The sequence below is a fragment of the Onychomys torridus genome, chromosome 2 (assembly GCF_903995425.1).
Source record: "Onychomys torridus chromosome 2, mOncTor1.1, whole genome shotgun sequence".
Classification (NCBI taxonomy): Eukaryota; Metazoa; Chordata; class Mammalia; order Rodentia; family Cricetidae; genus Onychomys; species Onychomys torridus.
In genome coordinates this window covers 147,569,197-147,586,859 of record NC_050444.1, presented here as the reverse complement: position 1 = coordinate 147,586,859, position 17,663 = coordinate 147,569,197, and the positions used below count along the sequence as shown (strand labels likewise).

Below are 17,663 nucleotides of genomic sequence, written 5' to 3'. Positions count from 1 at the left end.
GAACACGCACCACCACACACAAGGGCACACACCAAGAGACACAAACACACCGAGACACCCTCAGGTACAATAGGCATGCAAGCCACATGCTCCACCAGGAAACACACAGGCACGGTAACACACATGTGCACATATCCCCAGTACATGCCCATTCAGTTCACAGCCACAAACAAGCGATCTCTCCATTGCCCTTGATCAGGGATACACACTTGGTGCATACACAGCTCATACATTCCCACATTCCCTGGCTGCTCTCTGCCCCTCCCCCCAGATTAGTCGAGAACCCTCCAGCAGAAAGTGGGGACAGAAGGATGATGTCTTTGGGGATCACCCTCCTTCATCTCTAAGTCGGTCCTAGATTCCAGCCCCAGTCTTTATTCACCTAGACTCCAGCCAACCAGAGCCCTGTGTTCCCCCGGCCACCCTACCATTTGTTGCCTGGCTCTCTCTAAGCCTAGCTCACTTCTCACCCCCTCATCCTTTTACAGGCTGTCTTCCCATGCTGGGGTGCCCTGGCACCTCTCAGGGCCAGTCTGAACCATCCATGTCCTCCTCCCCAGGCACAGAACCAGGCACACAAACTCCTATGGGGATTGGGGGGAACCTGCGTCTCCATGCCTTTGCCTCTGTCAGGGGTATCATCAGATCCACAACATGTTCCACACAGCAACCACAGACCACGCTGAGCTCTGCATAGCCACAGAGGCCTCTTTGGGGGGAGGGGCGGGGAGCAGGGGAGCTTCGCTGGCACATAGACAAACCTGGGTCTGACTGTCCAGTTGGCTTTTCCTTGTTCAGCCCAGACCCCCGCTCTAATTAGCTGGGGTGATGGAAAAGTCAGCCTCTATTTCATGGATTAAATAAAATTATGCTTAAAAAGACCAACCATTGGGTTGGGGATCTAGTTCAGTGGTAGAGCGCTTGCCTAGCAAGCGCAAGGCCCTGGGTTTGATCCTCAGCTCCGAAAAGAGAAGACCCACCATTGATGACAGCTGCCACCACCATCAGTCGGAGCTTCTCAGAGACCCCTTTGGTGGCCCGAGACTCTTTCGTAGTGAGGCCCCATGTCCTTCCTCCTCGGTGAGTTTTGAGGAACTCACACATCCCCGCTCTGAGCCTATGCTGAAGACTCACTTCAACACAAATAAAAACCTAAGCTTGGGAGTCTTGGCGCCTCTTCCTGTGGCTGCCGCAGAGCCAGGTGGGATAATTACCACTGCCAATGGCGTGTAATTAATAAGCATCCCTGCTATTTTAGCAGCCCAGCTCAATGGAGTTCAAAGCATGTTCCCTTAGCCACCTCCTTCTTCCTCATCTCTGACTACCATACACATTCAACAAAGCAAGACCCAGAGAGGTTAAGTAACCTGTGCCTGAGCACCCAGCACCTTGGCTGAGAGCCCATTCCCAGGCCAGGTCTGCGATCTCTCGCAAAGAACCCAGGAGTAACAGCAGTTGCTGAAAAGAAGATCACCTTGACTAGCCCATCCTCTCGGTGATGAGATTTCCCCTCCTAATGGAGGTTTGGGGAGGAAAGCCCTGGTGGGCTTTAGGGGGGCAGCCTGGGAGAGAGAAGGATAGAATCAGGGAGTGCACAGAGTTGGCTCACACTCAAGGTACCAGATGAATGGGAACCTCAAGCCTGAGAAGCCCGGGAACAAGAGAGAGAGAGACCCAAGCAGGAGCTGCCACACCAGACGACCCTCCACCATCATGTCCCTCGGGCTCCAACCTTTACTCACCTGCTGTGTGGGGATCCAGCTTCCCAGCCCACTCTGAGCTCCTGCTGGGCCTCGCTTCCCTGGTGCTGTGGGACACTCAGCCTTGGCTCCTCAGGCGGGTTGATTGGACACCCGGTGATGGGGCGGAGTTCCTGGGGAGGCTCCTGCCAGCCCCTGGATTCCTCAGGGCCACAGGGGTGGGGAGCTGGTCCGGCCGGTTCCTTCCCTTCCTTCCCAGGTGTCTGCCCGCACCCCTGAAGGGTGACAGTGATGTGGTAACGGGTCCTTTTGACACAGGGACGAGTATACAAGCTCTCTGGCTCTGGCTGGGCTGGCCCTGGGGTGTCAGGCTTGCCCTTTGCCCCTGTTTCTGTGAGCAAGGACACCGGGCGGGGCAGTAGGGGTGCGTCTTCCAGGTTGCTGGGTGGCTCTGGCCTCAGCAGAACCTCTGAGGTGCTGTGTTGGGGGTGCTGGCTGGTAAAGCCTGGAGATTCCTGTTTCAAACAAGGCGGAGCAGGCTCTGGGCAGGAGGTATGGCCGGGACCACCAATGGCTTCAGCAGAGCCTGCTGATGCTGGACACACATGCTCTATAGAGCCACAGCTGGCCAAGTCACAGGCACTGCCCACAGCTGGCCTCTGTAGCCTCCCCAGGGGTTCACTTCCTCTTCCTGAGATGTGTAGTCGCTTCTGACTCCAGAAACCACCATGGCTCCTGACCTGAAGGTCCCATTCTGAGTGGCTTTGGGTTTGGACCTGATGGGAAGCAGAGGCAGGGACACAGTGAGGGACATAGTGAGGGACATAGTGATGGCATCTCCCCTCTGGAATCTAGGTACCTCTGCATATTCTGGGCCAACCTCCTTGACCCACAGGAAACTGAGTGGGATCCTCAGAGCTAGAAAATGGGGCAGGCCCCTGGCCAAGCCCTTGTTCTCCTATCTTACACTGGGGGGACTGAGGCCCGGAGGAGACAGTCACACAGCAGGGAGGTGAGGACTCCTTACTCTCCGGCACCACACTCTGCCCCTATGGATAAGGGACAGCAGCTGGGCCCAGCCATGCCTGCCCTTCCTACAGCTTCCTCACAGCCCTGTTACTGATTTCTCAGAGTCCCCAGCCTCTGGCCCTAATCTAGGGATTAGAGAGTGTGTGGGCACAGCTGGCACAGCTGCACACAGCCTCTGCCTGCTCCCAGCCACCAAAAGGCCACTTCCCTTCAAGCTTCCCAGCCCCAAGTTCCCACAGTATGCCTGGGAGGGCACATGTGGGCATAGAGATACACACGGGGCATGAGGGAAGCAAGGGAGAGCCCCCCATCCCAATGCCAGAAAGGGGACAACCCCTGACCTGTTTTTTGTCTTCCCTGGGATACAGTCTGGCTGTGGGAACAAGGGAGAAGAAGGTAAGGACACAGACCAAAATGGACACTGGCCTCACACCACCAGTTTTCAAGGATGGACTTGTGTCCTTGGCATTGGGAGAACCAAATCAAGGGCAAAACCCCACCTAGCAGGGGCCTTTGATCCTTCATCTTTGTTTGTTTCAAGACAGAGTCTCACTATGCTGCTCTGGCTGTCCTCACTACATAGACCAGGCTAGACTTGAACTCATGGAGATCTGCTTGCCTCTGCCTCTCAAGTGCTGGAATCAAAGGCATGGACCACCACTGCCCAGCTTGATTCCATCATCTTTAAATTACTCATTTATAAAATAGATGTGGCCTCTCATTCCCCAGGGGCTAGACACCCGGAAACACAGAGGACAGGATGACCATGGAGGCAGCCTGGGCCTGGGTCCCAGCTCCACTACTTGCTAGCAGAGGTAGACCATTCACACCTCCACTTCCTGATATATGCAGGCATGTAAACTGGATGTGATCATAGCAGGACCTGACTCTTGCGGTGTTACGGAGATGGTTCGAGATAATCCGCAGGGAGTACCCAAGCACAGGAACACTCAGTTATACAGGGAGAAGAAAAGGACTTCTGGAGGAGGTAAGTGTCTGTTCTCCAAAGGGAGAACCCGCCCCTGTCCTACCCATGGCTCAGGCCCCCACTGCAGAGAGGGAAACCATCCAAAAGATTAAGCCACAGGCCTTGTACCACATCTTTAGGGCTAGGGCAGGAAGCGAACAAGAGAAGGCCTAGAGGAATGACGGTCAGGGGCACTGGAGGAACAGGACGCCCTGAAAGCCCTGGAGCTACATGCTTCCCCCAGCACCCCAGAGCACACCTTTATTTATTCTTTAAACATTTCATCCTTTTACTCATTGGATATTGATTTTACTTTTAAATTATGTGTACACACATATGTCTGCGTGTAGATACGTGCAGGTGTCCATGGAGTCTAGAAGATGGGTGTTGGATTCTTTGAAGCTAATGTCATAGGCACGGGTTCTGGGAACAGGTGTAAGGCCCTCTAGAGAAGCAGCAAATGCTCTTAACCGCAGAGCTGGCTCGCCAGCACCGAATGCACACGTTTTTGACACCCAGACCCTGTGTTGGCCTTCTGCCTCTATTACTGAATCCCTCCCCACAGCTCTGAGGGAGACATTATTGTGTCCTTTGGCAGAGGAGGGGACAGATCTCCAGGGCCACACAAGGCCGTGGAAGCAGAGGGAGAGCCCACAAGTCTGGGTTCTTCCTCCTGCCCAGCCCTCCAGAGCTCCTGTCGTCCCCCCTCCCCCCTGCCCAGCCCTCCAGAGCTCCTGCCCTGCACCCTGCACTTTGTAGTATCGTACCTTGAGGCCGACGTCCTTGTTACTGCCCTGATCCTGAGCAAGGTCAGGGCAGCTCTGGCCACCCCAGGGCCTGGGGAGGAAGCACAGGGGCAAAGAATAAGCAGAATCCCGTTGTCACACAGACTGAGTCTAGCAGCCCCTCACCCACCTAATCCAGGGCCTACAACTCTGCAGGGTGAGCCACCCAAACCTTTGGAGAAGGTCTACCAACAGCCTCCTCTGCTTCCTCAACACACACACACACACACACACACACACACACACACACACACACATTCACATACATACACTCACACATGACACACAGACACACACACACACATACTCACACACATACACTCACACATGACACACAGACACACACACACACACACTCACACACATACACTCACACATGACACACAGACACACACACACACTCACACACATACACTCACACATGACACACAGACACACACACACTCATACATACTTTCACACACACACAGTTTCACACCCACAGACACATTCTCACACACAGTGCATACTCATACACACAGAAACAGACACATACATTCCATACACACAGAGACACACACTCTTATACACACATATACACACTCACACTCACAGACACACACACAAGAGACACTCATACACACAGACACACACACACACACACACACACTCCCATGCGCGCACACACACACTCACCCAACAAGAGGGCAGTGCCTTGCTGACTTTAACGCTTCATGTTTCCCAGCACCCTGTGGGTGCCAGGCTTAACCCTAGGGTCTGTGCCTACTTGCTAGGTCTCAGAAAACGATCAGTGCCTCTTTACTTCAGATAAGAAAAACAGGCACAGAGAGTCAAAGTCACCTATTCCAGAGTACACAGCTAGTGAGCCTTAGAATAAGGTTGCCATGACTACCCTACGCAAAGCTTGATTAGATATTGCATTAATGGGAGAAAGATTTAGAAGTGTGTTACCCAACCGTTGGCCCCTCTCCTGAGTAATCAGCAGGGATCAGAGGCCTGTGCCTCAGTTCAGGGTCCCATTCCCACGGCTGGTAAGAATGGGGTCCAATTGAATACCCAGCATGCATGTATCATCACGCTGGCCCTGCCTTCCCTCTCCTGCCCTCCACACTCCTGACTCACCGCACCCCAAGCCAGCCTCCTCTCTGAGTGTGGAGGCGGGTGGGGAGAACCTATCGAGCCTATAGGGCAGGTTTCTGCCAGACAGGGTAAGGGAGAGGGTGTGTCTTCCAGGTGGGGGTGGGCAGAGCACAGGCAGGGTGTAGACACCTCAGGGCACTCAGGCTTCCAGGCACAGGGTGGCTGGGCCCTCCCTTCTGTAGGATGAGAGAGCAATACAAACCCCTCCCCTCTGCCCCCACCACGCCCTCATCCCTCCTGGGCCAGCAGGCCCGAAGACAGCTGCATCATGATAAGATCTAGACAAATTGCCCAGTAACTACATAGACATATAAACACCCAACACCCAGTACTATCAGCACACCCACATGCTCTGCTCACGCAGGGCCTGTGAGCTACAGGGGCCTCTGGGATCTTCACTGTCCCCTGGAAACCATCAGGCTCAGCTATCCACAGGGCAGGCTGTTCTGCACTCAACCTACCATGAAGGGCCCAGAGAGGCGAAGGAACTCACTCATGGTACTCAGCCATCAGGCAACTAAGGGTAGCAGCCTACCATCACAGCTTTCCCATTTGGCCATCTCCATAGCAACAGAACTTTTGGAGAAGCAAGTTCAGAAGTCAGTCAGCTAATGCTTCACCTCTTCCCAACTGTGTGACTTTAGGTAGGTGACTTCATGTCTCTGAACTCTACTTCTGGATCTGAGTCACAGGGGATCCACACCTCACAGGACTGCCGGGAGGGTTGCTTCAGATCATTCAGGGAAAGCAGGAAGCAAGTGGTATGCATATAAAGGCTCATGGTGGGTACAGCCTAGAGCCATCTTCAGGTTCCAGGATGACGGGGAAACCCATGTGTAGTGTCTCAGGGCAGCGCCAGCTCCAGAGCCTGTCAGACTCACAACAAAGGACCATAAAGGCCAGAGAAACATTGACCTGTGACATGAGAACCAAAGTCCACAGCAGATGGCCTCAGCAGGCAGTGGGAGGAGATAACTGGGTAGAAAATCGTTGGTAAGCAGCTTGCCTGACAGGAAGTTCTCAAAGTTGCTTTAAGTTTTCCAAAAGAGGCACAAGGACAGCCCAATGTAATGGAGCATATTTGTAAATCCCAGCACTTGGGAGATTGGCCACAAGTTTGAGGCCAGAGCTGCTCTATACACAATTCATTACATGAGGCTACCTTATCTTCTAAAAGGAAAAATAAAATGTCCACGGAGAAACCCCACAGTACACAGACCCAAATCATGACACATTGTCACGTATATTTCTGTGCTCTAAAATACTCTCGCATGCTAATTTGAACTCCGGTTAAATTTTTATGCACACTAATCCCAAACGCACATCCCTAGGCCAGGGACGCCCCACCCAGCCTTTCTCCATCTCGCCTCACCTATCCGGGAGTCTGGCCTCCTTTGAGATCTTGACCCTGCGCTCCCTTCGGCCCCCTAGTCCAGTCAAGAGCCGGGTTAGGCGAGCCCCGAAGCCCCTGCGCGGCTCTCTCATGGCGAGATCGAGGGCTGGGGCTTGAGCCGGCGGGCGCTTGGCTGCAGGTGCACCCGGATCCACTGTCCAGGCAGAGAAGCGCCTCCTCCGGCCCGTCCCCCTGAGCAAACAGCAGCCTCGCTCGCACCGGCCGCGGGCGGGGACCTGATCCATATGGTGTCGGTGCCCTGGGCCTGCAGATGCACCTTCAGAGGATCATGCTCACCCCAGGTCTCAGTCCAGATCACTCCCACACAGACCTCCCCCTCCCGAGCTCCTGCTCTCTGTTCCGTCCGCCCTGCAACTTCACGCCTCTGGGGATGTCGGAGGTGGATTGGTGTGAGCACTCGGGGAGCTAGACCTGAGCAAAGACGAAAGGAGTCTGGGACCCGTTGGGGCCGGGGAGCTGGACTGAACCTAGGAAGGTCTGGGAGTTGCTACTGCACTGGAGCGGAGCGCGGACAAGGAAGCGGGTAGACTCCTGCTAATTAGGAGGGGCCTCGCCCGAGGGGCTGGCATCCCCGGTCCCCAAAGTTGTGACAAAGGTGAGCGGAACCCGAACCTTCGTTGCCGGCGCGGCCGAAGCCCACCTTGCCATCGCGTGAGGGACTCCCTAGGAGGGTTCTCTCGGTCTTGGAGCCACCTACCACGTGGAGTAGGATTGTCACTCCTTACGGAGACGAGGAAGGCACACGAAACCAACAGAGGCGGGACTGGCGCCCTCTGCCGCAAGTCGGCCGAAGGAACCTCACAGTGGCTAAAAATGAGTCATTCTTCACAGCCTTCCTTTATGGTGGCTCTAACCTGATCCTCCCCGGGCGGTTCACCTTCCCACCTTATGCCGCCTGGCTCACGCGTGGAGGAAGGGAACACTTTGCACATCTGAGGGGATTCCCGTGGAGATGCGCCATCGCTAGGGTTGTTACCCCACTCTTTTGCTGGTTCTTCCCTGTCTGTAGTCCTAACTGGCTAGATACCCCATTGCCCTCTGGTCCCAGTACACAGGGTACATCATGATTCTGGGTCACGAGAGGACAGGAATATCTGTGTCTTTTCTCACCCCCACCCCGTGGAGATGGCAGGTAATACCAGCTGACCTCTCTGCCTTGGCTGAGTAGGAACTGAGTTAGAAAGTGGCAAGCAGGACCCAGGGACAATGGGAAAGGTGTTGGGTAAGGTGTTCAGGAAGGAGGGCAGCATGTCCTGGGCTGCACACAAATCAATTCTTGCTTCATTCTCCGGTGACTTCCAGGTGCTTTGTCCATCAGACTTGGCAATTAAGTGGTTGATAATAATCTAATGGCTGCCAGTCCTCCTGCCTCTGAGGACACTGCCTTCAACCAGTCCTGAAAGGCAGCACTGTCCATTGGTCAGTTGAGACGGAGAGCTCAGTCCCAGACAGGTCACAGACGGGGAGTGGAACCCAAACCTAGCTTGAGGAAGATGGCTGCATGTATCCACCCCGTATGGGCTGTGTGCCCTGCCCTGCTCCCTGGTGAGGGATGGGATCTGGCAGGGTGCATGGAGACATTCCCCTCCACCAGAGATACTTGGGAGGCCTTGACTCAGCATTGAGAGAATCTTTTAATTGCCAACACTCCGTTCCCAGAGAAACCCTTGCACCACTGCTCAGGCTGGCTGCCCTTGCTTTCCCGGAGATACCTTGGACACCTTGACCTTGTCCACATCCCAGCCCATCTCCTCTGATGAGGCTTCCACAAGATCTAGTGCTCCTTGGTGCCACTGGGCAAGGCAGGTGAGGGAGGCGAGGGGCAGGTGGGTGTGGGCCAGGGGCCGAGGACCTTGTTGCCTATGGTGCAGCTTCAGATGTACATGCGGGGTGAAGCGACTCGAACAGATGTTCCACTGGAACGGCTGGGCACCTGAGTGCTGGCGAAGGTGGCTCTTGAGGTTGCTGGAGCTGCTGAATCGTCTGTGGCATATCTGACAGTGGATGGGCACTCACGTCATCCCTGCCCTCCAACCGGCTCAGGGCCTTCTCCCCACCCCAACCATCCTGGACACACCTCCCCTAACCCACGTCCCTGTCAATGCAGATCAGAAGCTTTTCTGATTGTTTCTCCCTGGAACCCACAGCAGGGCACGCCAGAGCCTGGCAGGCTGGGGTTGGCATTCTCCTTTTGTTCCTGTGTGACTTTGTGTGAGTGACTTCCCTCTGAGTTTCTTTCTTTCTCTGCCAGTGCTAGATGAGCACTGGTTCCTAACCTCATTAGTTAGGGAAGACCAAGTAAGGCTAGTCACTTAGGACCCTGATACGAGGGGCTGCAGTGTCAGTGGGTGTGGTCAACATTTACTGGGGAGCGGTCAAGCCAGGAACTGACCTCGCATAGTCTTCCCAAGAAGCATGACTACTAAACACCAGGGAGAGGCTCAGAGAAAGGACTCCTCTAGCCAATGGCCGCGCAAGTTGGGAGGAGAAGCTAGGATCTGAACAGCGGTCTGACTCCATCGCTTAGACCCAGAGCCACTACACTGCTCTCATTTCTGCCCCTGTAAAAGGAGGAGTTCCCCCCCCCCCCCACCCCGCACCCCTGCCCTCCCCAAGAATGAGGGCAGACTCAAGGAGCTGCACTGAGCCAGTTGTTTGCCTATTTGGATTCTTTGCATGTGCTATGGCCTTCGACAGCCCAGGAAGGTCGGGAGGGTGTGCATGCTCCAAGATCTTCAACTTCAGTATTCTCCATGCACAGATGTGCCGCTCTATTTTCTCCTCCGACACCACCCATTCCAGTGCCCTGCCCTGTGCTCAAGTACACACACAGACAGACACACACACACGCACAAGCTCTCTACCCTCTCCTCTCCATCTTTACTTCCTCGGGATTGGGAAACAGAGGCCCAGGTGCCATCCCTCCAGGACCTAGAACTCCACAAGCTGCAAGTGTGCCTGTGAGGGGGGAAAGTCTCACCCGGCACTGGTGGGGCCGCTCCCCGGTGTGCACCAGGTGATGCTTCTGCAGGTGGGCCAGCTGGGTGAAGCTCTTCTGACACAGGGCACACTGAAATGGACGCTCCCCACTGTGTACACGCAGGTGGACCTAGAAGAAATAGTAACAGGGCTCAGAGTCCACGCCAAATCTCCACCCACACCCTCTGCAGATCCTTTGCTGGCATCTAGGCCTTTCTATCACACACACACCCCACGCACTACCAATACCCAGGACACTCATTATTTGGTCTGCCCTGTAGCAGAAATTCAGGAAGATAGATAAAGGGTACCCTAGGTATCCCCTAGAATAGCTACTTAAAATACAATTCATAGACCAGCAGCTTTGGTATGACCTTGGGAGCATACTAAAAAGAGTCTATGGACTGGAGAGATGGCTCAGATGGTTAAGAGCGCCAACTGCTCTTCCAGGGTTCAATTCCCAGCACCCATATGGCAGCTCACAACTGTCTGTAATTCCAGTTTCAGGGGACCTGACACCCATGGCAAAACACTGATGCACATAAAGTAAATAAAATTTTAAAAATGCGGAGTCTAGACCAGCTGAGGCTGGAGCCCAGGAATCTGCAGGTTTTGTTAGCTCTCTGAGTCATTTGAGGTTTGTTAAGGCTTAGAGGACCCAGAACAGCTGTTTCCCCAGTAACTGTAACCTGCACATAGCTTGTGGTCTTGGCTAATAGTGAGGGCCCCCATGCTCATCCCCTGCTGGATGATGTACATGATCACACCTACAGCACCAGGCCTGATTTGTGGGATCCCACTTGAAAAAGGTTGTTTGTAAGACTGTGGTCTTGAGTCTCCAAAACCTACCCATTCCCCCTTTTTGATCTTCAGAAGTAAGAAGGAGGCTTAGCTGGGGACCCAGAGAGGATGCTGTCTGGGAAAGAACTTTACAGTTGATGTCTGTTACGCTCAAACCCACTAATCAATTGTGGTTACCTTGGATTCCTGTCTGCTAGGGACCTCGATGTCCCATTTCTAACTTAAAGTGATCTCACAGCAACCTTTCAGGATGGAGGAGACTTTGATGTGCGCACACACCCCCTTTATTTTTTGAGAAGGACCTCCCTATGTAACCCTGGAAGTCCTGGAACTTGGCATGTAGACCAGGGGCCTCCAACCCACTGAGATCTGCTTGCCTTTGCCTCCTAGGTGCTATGATTAAAAGCCACCATACCTGGCTTTTTTTATTTTTATTTTTAGATGGTGTGGTAGTTTGAATAAAAACAGCCCTATAAAGCCTGGCTGCAGTGGCTCACACCAGGACTCATGAGGCAGAGGCACGTGGATTTCTGAATTCAAGGCCAGCCTGGTCTACAGAGTGAGTTCCAGGACAACCAGGGCTACACAGAGAAACCCTGTCTCAAAAAACAAAACAAAACAAACAAAAAGGAGAAGGAAATGGCTCCATAGGTTCATGGAGAGTGTCACTACCAGGGGGCGTGGCCTTGCTGGAGTGGGTGTGGTTTTGTTGGAGGACGCCTATCATTAGGGGCAGGCTTGGAGGTCTCGGGAGTTCAAGCCTAGCCAGTGGCTCACTGTCTCTTCCTGCTGCCTGCAGATCCAGATCCAGATATAGAACTCTCAGCTCCCTCTCCAGTGCCTTGTCTGCCTGCATGTCACCGTGCTTCCCGAATAATGGACTAAACCACTGGGCCAGCCGCAGCAGTTAAATGCTTTCCTTTATAAGAGTCGCTGTGGTCATGTGTCTCTTCACAGTGACAGAACCCTAAGACAGGTGGAGTCTCATTAGCGCAGACTGGCCTTGTCACCCTCCTGCCTCAGTCTCCGAGAGTATGCACCGCCAAACCCAGCTTGTCCTGTATTTCCACCTGGGTGAGCCTCAAGGCCACTTGGCCCTAGGAGATGCCCAGGAGTGGCTTCCAGGTTTTAGGACTTGATTCTAGAAGCAAAGGGAAAGGCAAGAGAGTCATTTGAAGATGGGAGGGGATAGCAGGACCCAGAAAGCTGATACCTTCAGGTTGGAGAGCTGCCCAAAGTTCTTGCCACACACATTGCACTCGTATAGGATTTTACCATTCTCTTTCTTCAGAGGGTAGGGCAGGGCTAGGACACCAGCCTGGGAGCCTGGCCGCTTTACAGGAGCTGCCACAGCAGCCTGTACTGGGGAGAAGGTCGAGGCATCTCTAAAGCTCTGATGCCTGACCTGGGAGGTCAGGGTGTGTCCAGCACTCTGGCATGCCCCTGAGTTGAGAAGCGGGGGCTTCTCCTGGGTAATATGGGGCCCAGCACCATTGGCTGTCATAAGCAAGCTGGATGTGGCCATGGTGGGGTATGAGGTGTCTGGGGGCAGCATGAGGAGTTGTGGACACTGGACAGAAGGTAGGGCCCCATAAGTGAATAGGTAAGGGGGAGGCAGGAGAAGTGGGGACCCAGGGAAGACTGGGCAGATGTGGAGAGGGAGTTCCTTGGAGACGATGGTGGGAGGAAGCCAGGGCCAGAAGGTCAAGGGACTAGGGTGCTTTCTGTCCAGCCTGACATCTGGGGAGGAGCTGGTGTGAGGAGGGAGGGGTAGGCAGAAGCCTCTTTCTGGCTGGTTTCCCATGTCTTCTCTGTTCACTGAGTCCTTGCTTGTGAGTTTCTTATTGTCTGTAGAGTCTCCGTGCAGGCCTGGTGGCTGGTGCTCTGAATCAGAAAGGGAAGATGATCAGGTCCCCCACAGTCTGGACCAAACATGTGGCCCCTCCCTAGCCTGCCCGTCTCAGAGTTGGGGAAAGAACCTGCAAGGTGATGAGGCAACTCGACTGGGCACTTCCCTTTGCCTCTGAGACTTAGTTTCCCCTCCGCTACTAAGCCTGTAATAAAAAGCTACCAGTGTGCAGGGACACCTGACAATTTAAGGGAGAAAAAACTGTATAAACAGTTTACTAGACATCAGGGAGAAGGGTCAAGGGCATATCCCATTAGACATGGGGAGTAGGGGTCAAGTGTGCAGACGGATGAAATGAAGTTTAAGAGAGAGGTACCAGATTAAATATATAAATTTGGATGTCTCGGGTCAAGAGGAGGTTACACAAGGGTTGTAAGGGGCAGCTGCTGAACATATAACTAAATTTGCCTTAAAGTAACTTTAGTAAAATATTCAGTTCTTTGTTGGGCATAGTGGTACATGCCTATTATCACAGAACTTAGGATATCGAGGCAGGAGAATCAGGAATTCAAAGTCATCCTTGGCTGCAGAGTAAGTATGAGGCCAGCCCAGGCTACATGGGACCCTGTGTCAATAAAAGCAAACAAACAAAAAAAAATAGGGACCCCAAAACGGCTCAGCAGGAAAAGGTGCTTGCTCCCAAGCCTGCTGACCTGAGTTCAAGCTCCCAACCCCACCTGTTAGAAGGAGACAACTGACCCTGAAGACAATCCTCTGACCTCCACATGTGCATCATGGCATGCATGTGCGCGCGCGCGCGCACACACACACACACACACATACACACACACTTTTTTTTTTTTAGACAGAGTTTCACTATAGAGCCTTCCCTGACCTGGAACCCACAGAGATTTGTCTGTCTCTGCTTCCTGAGTGCTAGAATTAAGGGTGTGCGCCACCTTGCTCTGCTACTAAATTTAAAAAAAAAAAAAAAAATGTTTAATGTAATAAAAGATTAAACAAAACCAAACAAATTTAGTTTTTTAGTTGTACTAGTGCCACATGTAAGGTGCACAGTAGCACACACCTATGACCCCAGCTGCTCTGGTAGCACACACCTGTGACCCCAGCAGGTCTGGTAGCCCACATCTGTGTCCCCAGCAGGTCTGGTAGCACACACCTATGTCCCCAGCTGGCCTGGTAGCACACACCTGTGACCCCAGCAGGTCTGGTAGCCCACATCTGTGACCCCAGAAGGTCTGGTAGCACACACCCATGACCCCAGCAGGTCTGGTAGCACACACCCATGACCCCAGCCGGTCTGGTAGCACACACCCATGACCCCAGCAGGTCTGGTAGCCCACATCTGTGACCCCAGCTGGCCTGGTAGCCCACATCTGTGACCCCAGCAGGTCTGATAGCACACACCTGTGTCCCCAGCAGGTCTGGTAACACACACCTGTGACCCCAGCTGGCCTGGTAGCCCACACCTGTGACCCCACTCAGGAGGAGGAGGCAGGAGGAACATGAGTTCAAAGTCAGCCTAGGTGATACAGTGAGGGAAAAAAGCCAGCAGGCATTGACCAGCTGGGTATGGAATATTCACGTTGTTGCACGAATTTCCTTTGAACAGTACTACTCCAGATAAAGAGAACAGAGTGGAGAAAGGAGAGGGCATGAGTGAAGAAGGCAGGAGATGAGGAAAAGGAAGAGGAGGAAGGGGTAGAGGACACAATGGGAAGACTGAGGACAAGAAAGAGAGAGGACATGGGGTAGAGGAGCCAGCTGAAGACTGACCGTGAGCTGTGAAAACGTTTAAGGGTAAGAACAGGAGCAGGCATGAAAAAGACAGCATGGCCAGGGCTGGGCAGCAGCGGGGCGGGTAAGGCTAGGATCATAAATATTTAAATACTAGGCCTGGGGTTTTGGTCCTTAGCTCAGAGGTAGAGTGCTTACCCAGCATGTGGGAGACTCTGGGTTCTATCCCCAGCATGGGGTGGGGGGGATAATACCAAAAGGGAGATCTGATTATCTGCTTGGACCTCCATTTATAGCCTCAATCAAAAACTCTTTTTTGAAATAGGATCTCTCTGTTATGTAACCCTGACTTTACTGGAATTTGATGTGTAAACCAGGCTGGTCTCCAGATCAGAGATAAACCTGCATCTGCTTCCTGAGTGCTCATATTAAAGGTGTGCACCACCAAACCTGGCTCCCTCAATCAGGTTTTATTGTTGTTGTTTGGTTTTGGTTTTTTGAGACAGGGTTTCTCTGTGTAGTTTTGGTGCCTGTCCTGATCTCACTCTGATATATATATCAGAGTGAGATCCCCACTGCCCAGCCTCCATCAATCAGTTTTTTTTTTTTTTTTAAAGATTTATTTATTCATTATGTATACAGAAGAGGGTGCCAGATCTCATTACAGATGGTTGGGAGCCACCATGTGGTTGCTGGGAATTGAACTCAGGACCTCTGGAAGAGCAGTCAGTGCTCTTAACCTCTGAGCCATCTCTCCAGGCCCAGTTTTTGTTTTTGTTTTTGTTTTTTAAATAATTTATTTAACTTTATTTTATGTTCATTGGTGTGAAGGTGTTAGATCCCCTGGAACTGGAGTTACAGTTGTGAGCTGCCATGTAGTGCTGGGATTTGAACCTGGGTCCTCTGGAAGAACAGCCAGTGCTCTTAACCACTGAGCCATCTCTCCAGCTCCCCTCCATCAGTTTTAAGGTGCTGTTTCACTCTGTGTTCTGTGCTAGGGTCCTGCTGGAGTCCCAGAAATAAAAGACAGAGCAGGTCGGTCCCCATCCTCCGGGAGTCTCAGAGTATTCCAACACAACAAGCCTAGAATGGTCTAAGAGACCTGCAGAGCTCGTGGGCGTGCCCGGAGCTGGGGACCTAGAAAGGGGGAGGGAGAACTCAGGCCCAGCTCTGATCCCGCCCAGTGCTCCTGTCATCTTAAGAGACTTGCTCAGCACTCAGGAGGCAGAGGCAGGTGGATCTCTGTGAGTTCGAGGCCAGCCTGGCTACAGAGTGAGTTCTAGAACAGCCACAGCTACACAGACAAACCTTGTCTTGAAAAACAAGCAAGCAAGCAAAGACTTGAGCAGTGAGTAAGAGTACCCCCTGCACAAGATGAAGAACTAAATTCAAATCCTCAGCCCAATTTCTGCCCATCCTCACCCCCCCAAAAATCCCAGCACCAATATAAAGGGCCCTTCATGGCCGTGTGCAGGATCACTGGGGTTTGCTGGCCAGCCTACCTTCAGGTTCAGTGAGAGACCCTGTCTCAAGGGACTAAGGCAGAAAGTCAGAGGGTAGGATTATGGACATCCTCTTCCTCTGGCCTCTATATGGGTGTGTACAATTACATACACACATGCACACACCCACCACATACACATACACGTGCAAAAATTAATTGGCAAAAAAAGAACATTTATATTGAAGAACGTAGACAGAAAGGCTCAGTGGTGGAGGCACTCGCTACCCAGTCTGACAACATGATTTTGATTCCCAGGATCCATAAGGTAGAAGGAGAGAACTGACTTTTGCAAGCTGTCCTCTGCGCATGCCTGTATACATAACTAACTAAATAAATGCAAAAAAGAATTAAAGCCTGCTCCAGCCCAAACATTCTAGGCCAATAGTTACCCTCACCCAGCTGCTACGCTGCTGTCTTGAAAGGCCACAGACAACTCTGGCTAGAACCCCAACACTAAATGTGGCAGGAAAGTGTGCCTGAGTCTCTATCCTCATCCCCATCCCAAAACCCATGTCCTCTTCGACCCACCAACAGAGCTCTGAGGTCAGCCCCAGGCCCAGACTCACTCAGGTTTGAGGTATCCTCTCTGAGATCCTGTGGGGTCATGCTCAGGAGTGTCTTCTGCGGGGCATAAGGATACAGGTCTGAGCCTTGTGAGCAGTCCAGCAAGGAAGATTTAGCTGGTGCCAATGGCAAGGGACACATCCAGTTGGCCCAGGACAGGTCATGAGTAGCCATTGTGTCTGGAAGCGGCTGAGGAGTATCAGGCGAGACCTGGGAAGCAGGGAAAAGGCATGAGGGCCCAGGACTTGGGAGTCTTTTGCACAGACACCCCAGTTGGGTTTCTAAAGGGAAGAAGCTAAACCATGGATACCCACTCACCATATCTTTCATTCAAATGGCTCCCCTTCCCTCCTCCAAAGGTTTCTTTCTCCAAGAGCTTTTTTTTCATTGACCTTAGCCTGTCCCCTCTTCCCTACATAATTTGCCCCATTATCCCTCCATGCCCCCACTCCTGATCACCCTGGTGTTCATCTGTTGTGCTGTTCTGAATGGGACCAGAGTCAACTTGGAGGGAAATCCCTTTCCAAGACTGCAAAGGCCACAGAATGGTTCTGAGCCCCCAGTAAAGTTCAAGGCCATGGTCATCCACACGTTCTGTGTGGTTGTTCCCTCTTCTAGCTGACAGGACAATCTAAGCCTCTATAGCATGTCCACAGGTCTCTGGAGTCTCTGCCTGGAGCAGAAAGGTGAGGACTTAGCCCATTCAGGCTTCTACCCTTCCTCTTAATTTGGCAGACATTCTCAGAGAGAAGGGCATGTCCCACTCTAGCTGGTCATCTTGACAGAGCTGGAAGCCCATGCTGGGGGACAGGGAGTATCCCGAACCACCCAGAAGTCTTGTGGTAACCACCCAAATGGGCAGTTGGTTTTCCCTTCATGTTCCCACTCCCAGATGGGGAGAATGGGTGAGTCAGGTGAGCTGTGAAGACACACTCACTGAGATGAGGCTGTGTGCAGGTCACTCTCTTGCTGGCTTCAGTGTCTCTCTATGAGAAATGAAGGGCAAAGGACTAGAGATGGGGTCCTTTGTGCATGCCTCGCCTGTGTGAGGCCTTGAGTCCGACCTCCAGCAACACATAAGCTGGGCATAGTGGAGAACACTGTAATTCCAGCACTCAGGAGGTGGAAGGGGAAGGGTCAGGACTGTAAGGCCATCCATGGCTACACAGAGCG

At 52.8% G+C, this 17,663-nt stretch overlaps 1 protein-coding gene across 1 annotated transcript; it reads right to left on the bottom strand.

The window, feature by feature from the left end:
- Positions 1-7,102: 7,102 nt before the first annotated feature.
- On the bottom strand, positions 7,103-16,664 carry Znf683 (zinc finger protein 683). The gene is given in 7 exon segments (XM_036178616.1): positions 7,103-7,446; positions 7,648-7,728; positions 8,709-8,741; positions 8,744-9,029; positions 10,016-10,144; positions 12,029-12,699; positions 16,493-16,664. Coding segments are annotated over 7 exon segments (1,716 nt in total).
- Positions 16,665-17,663: the final 999 nt, after the last annotated feature.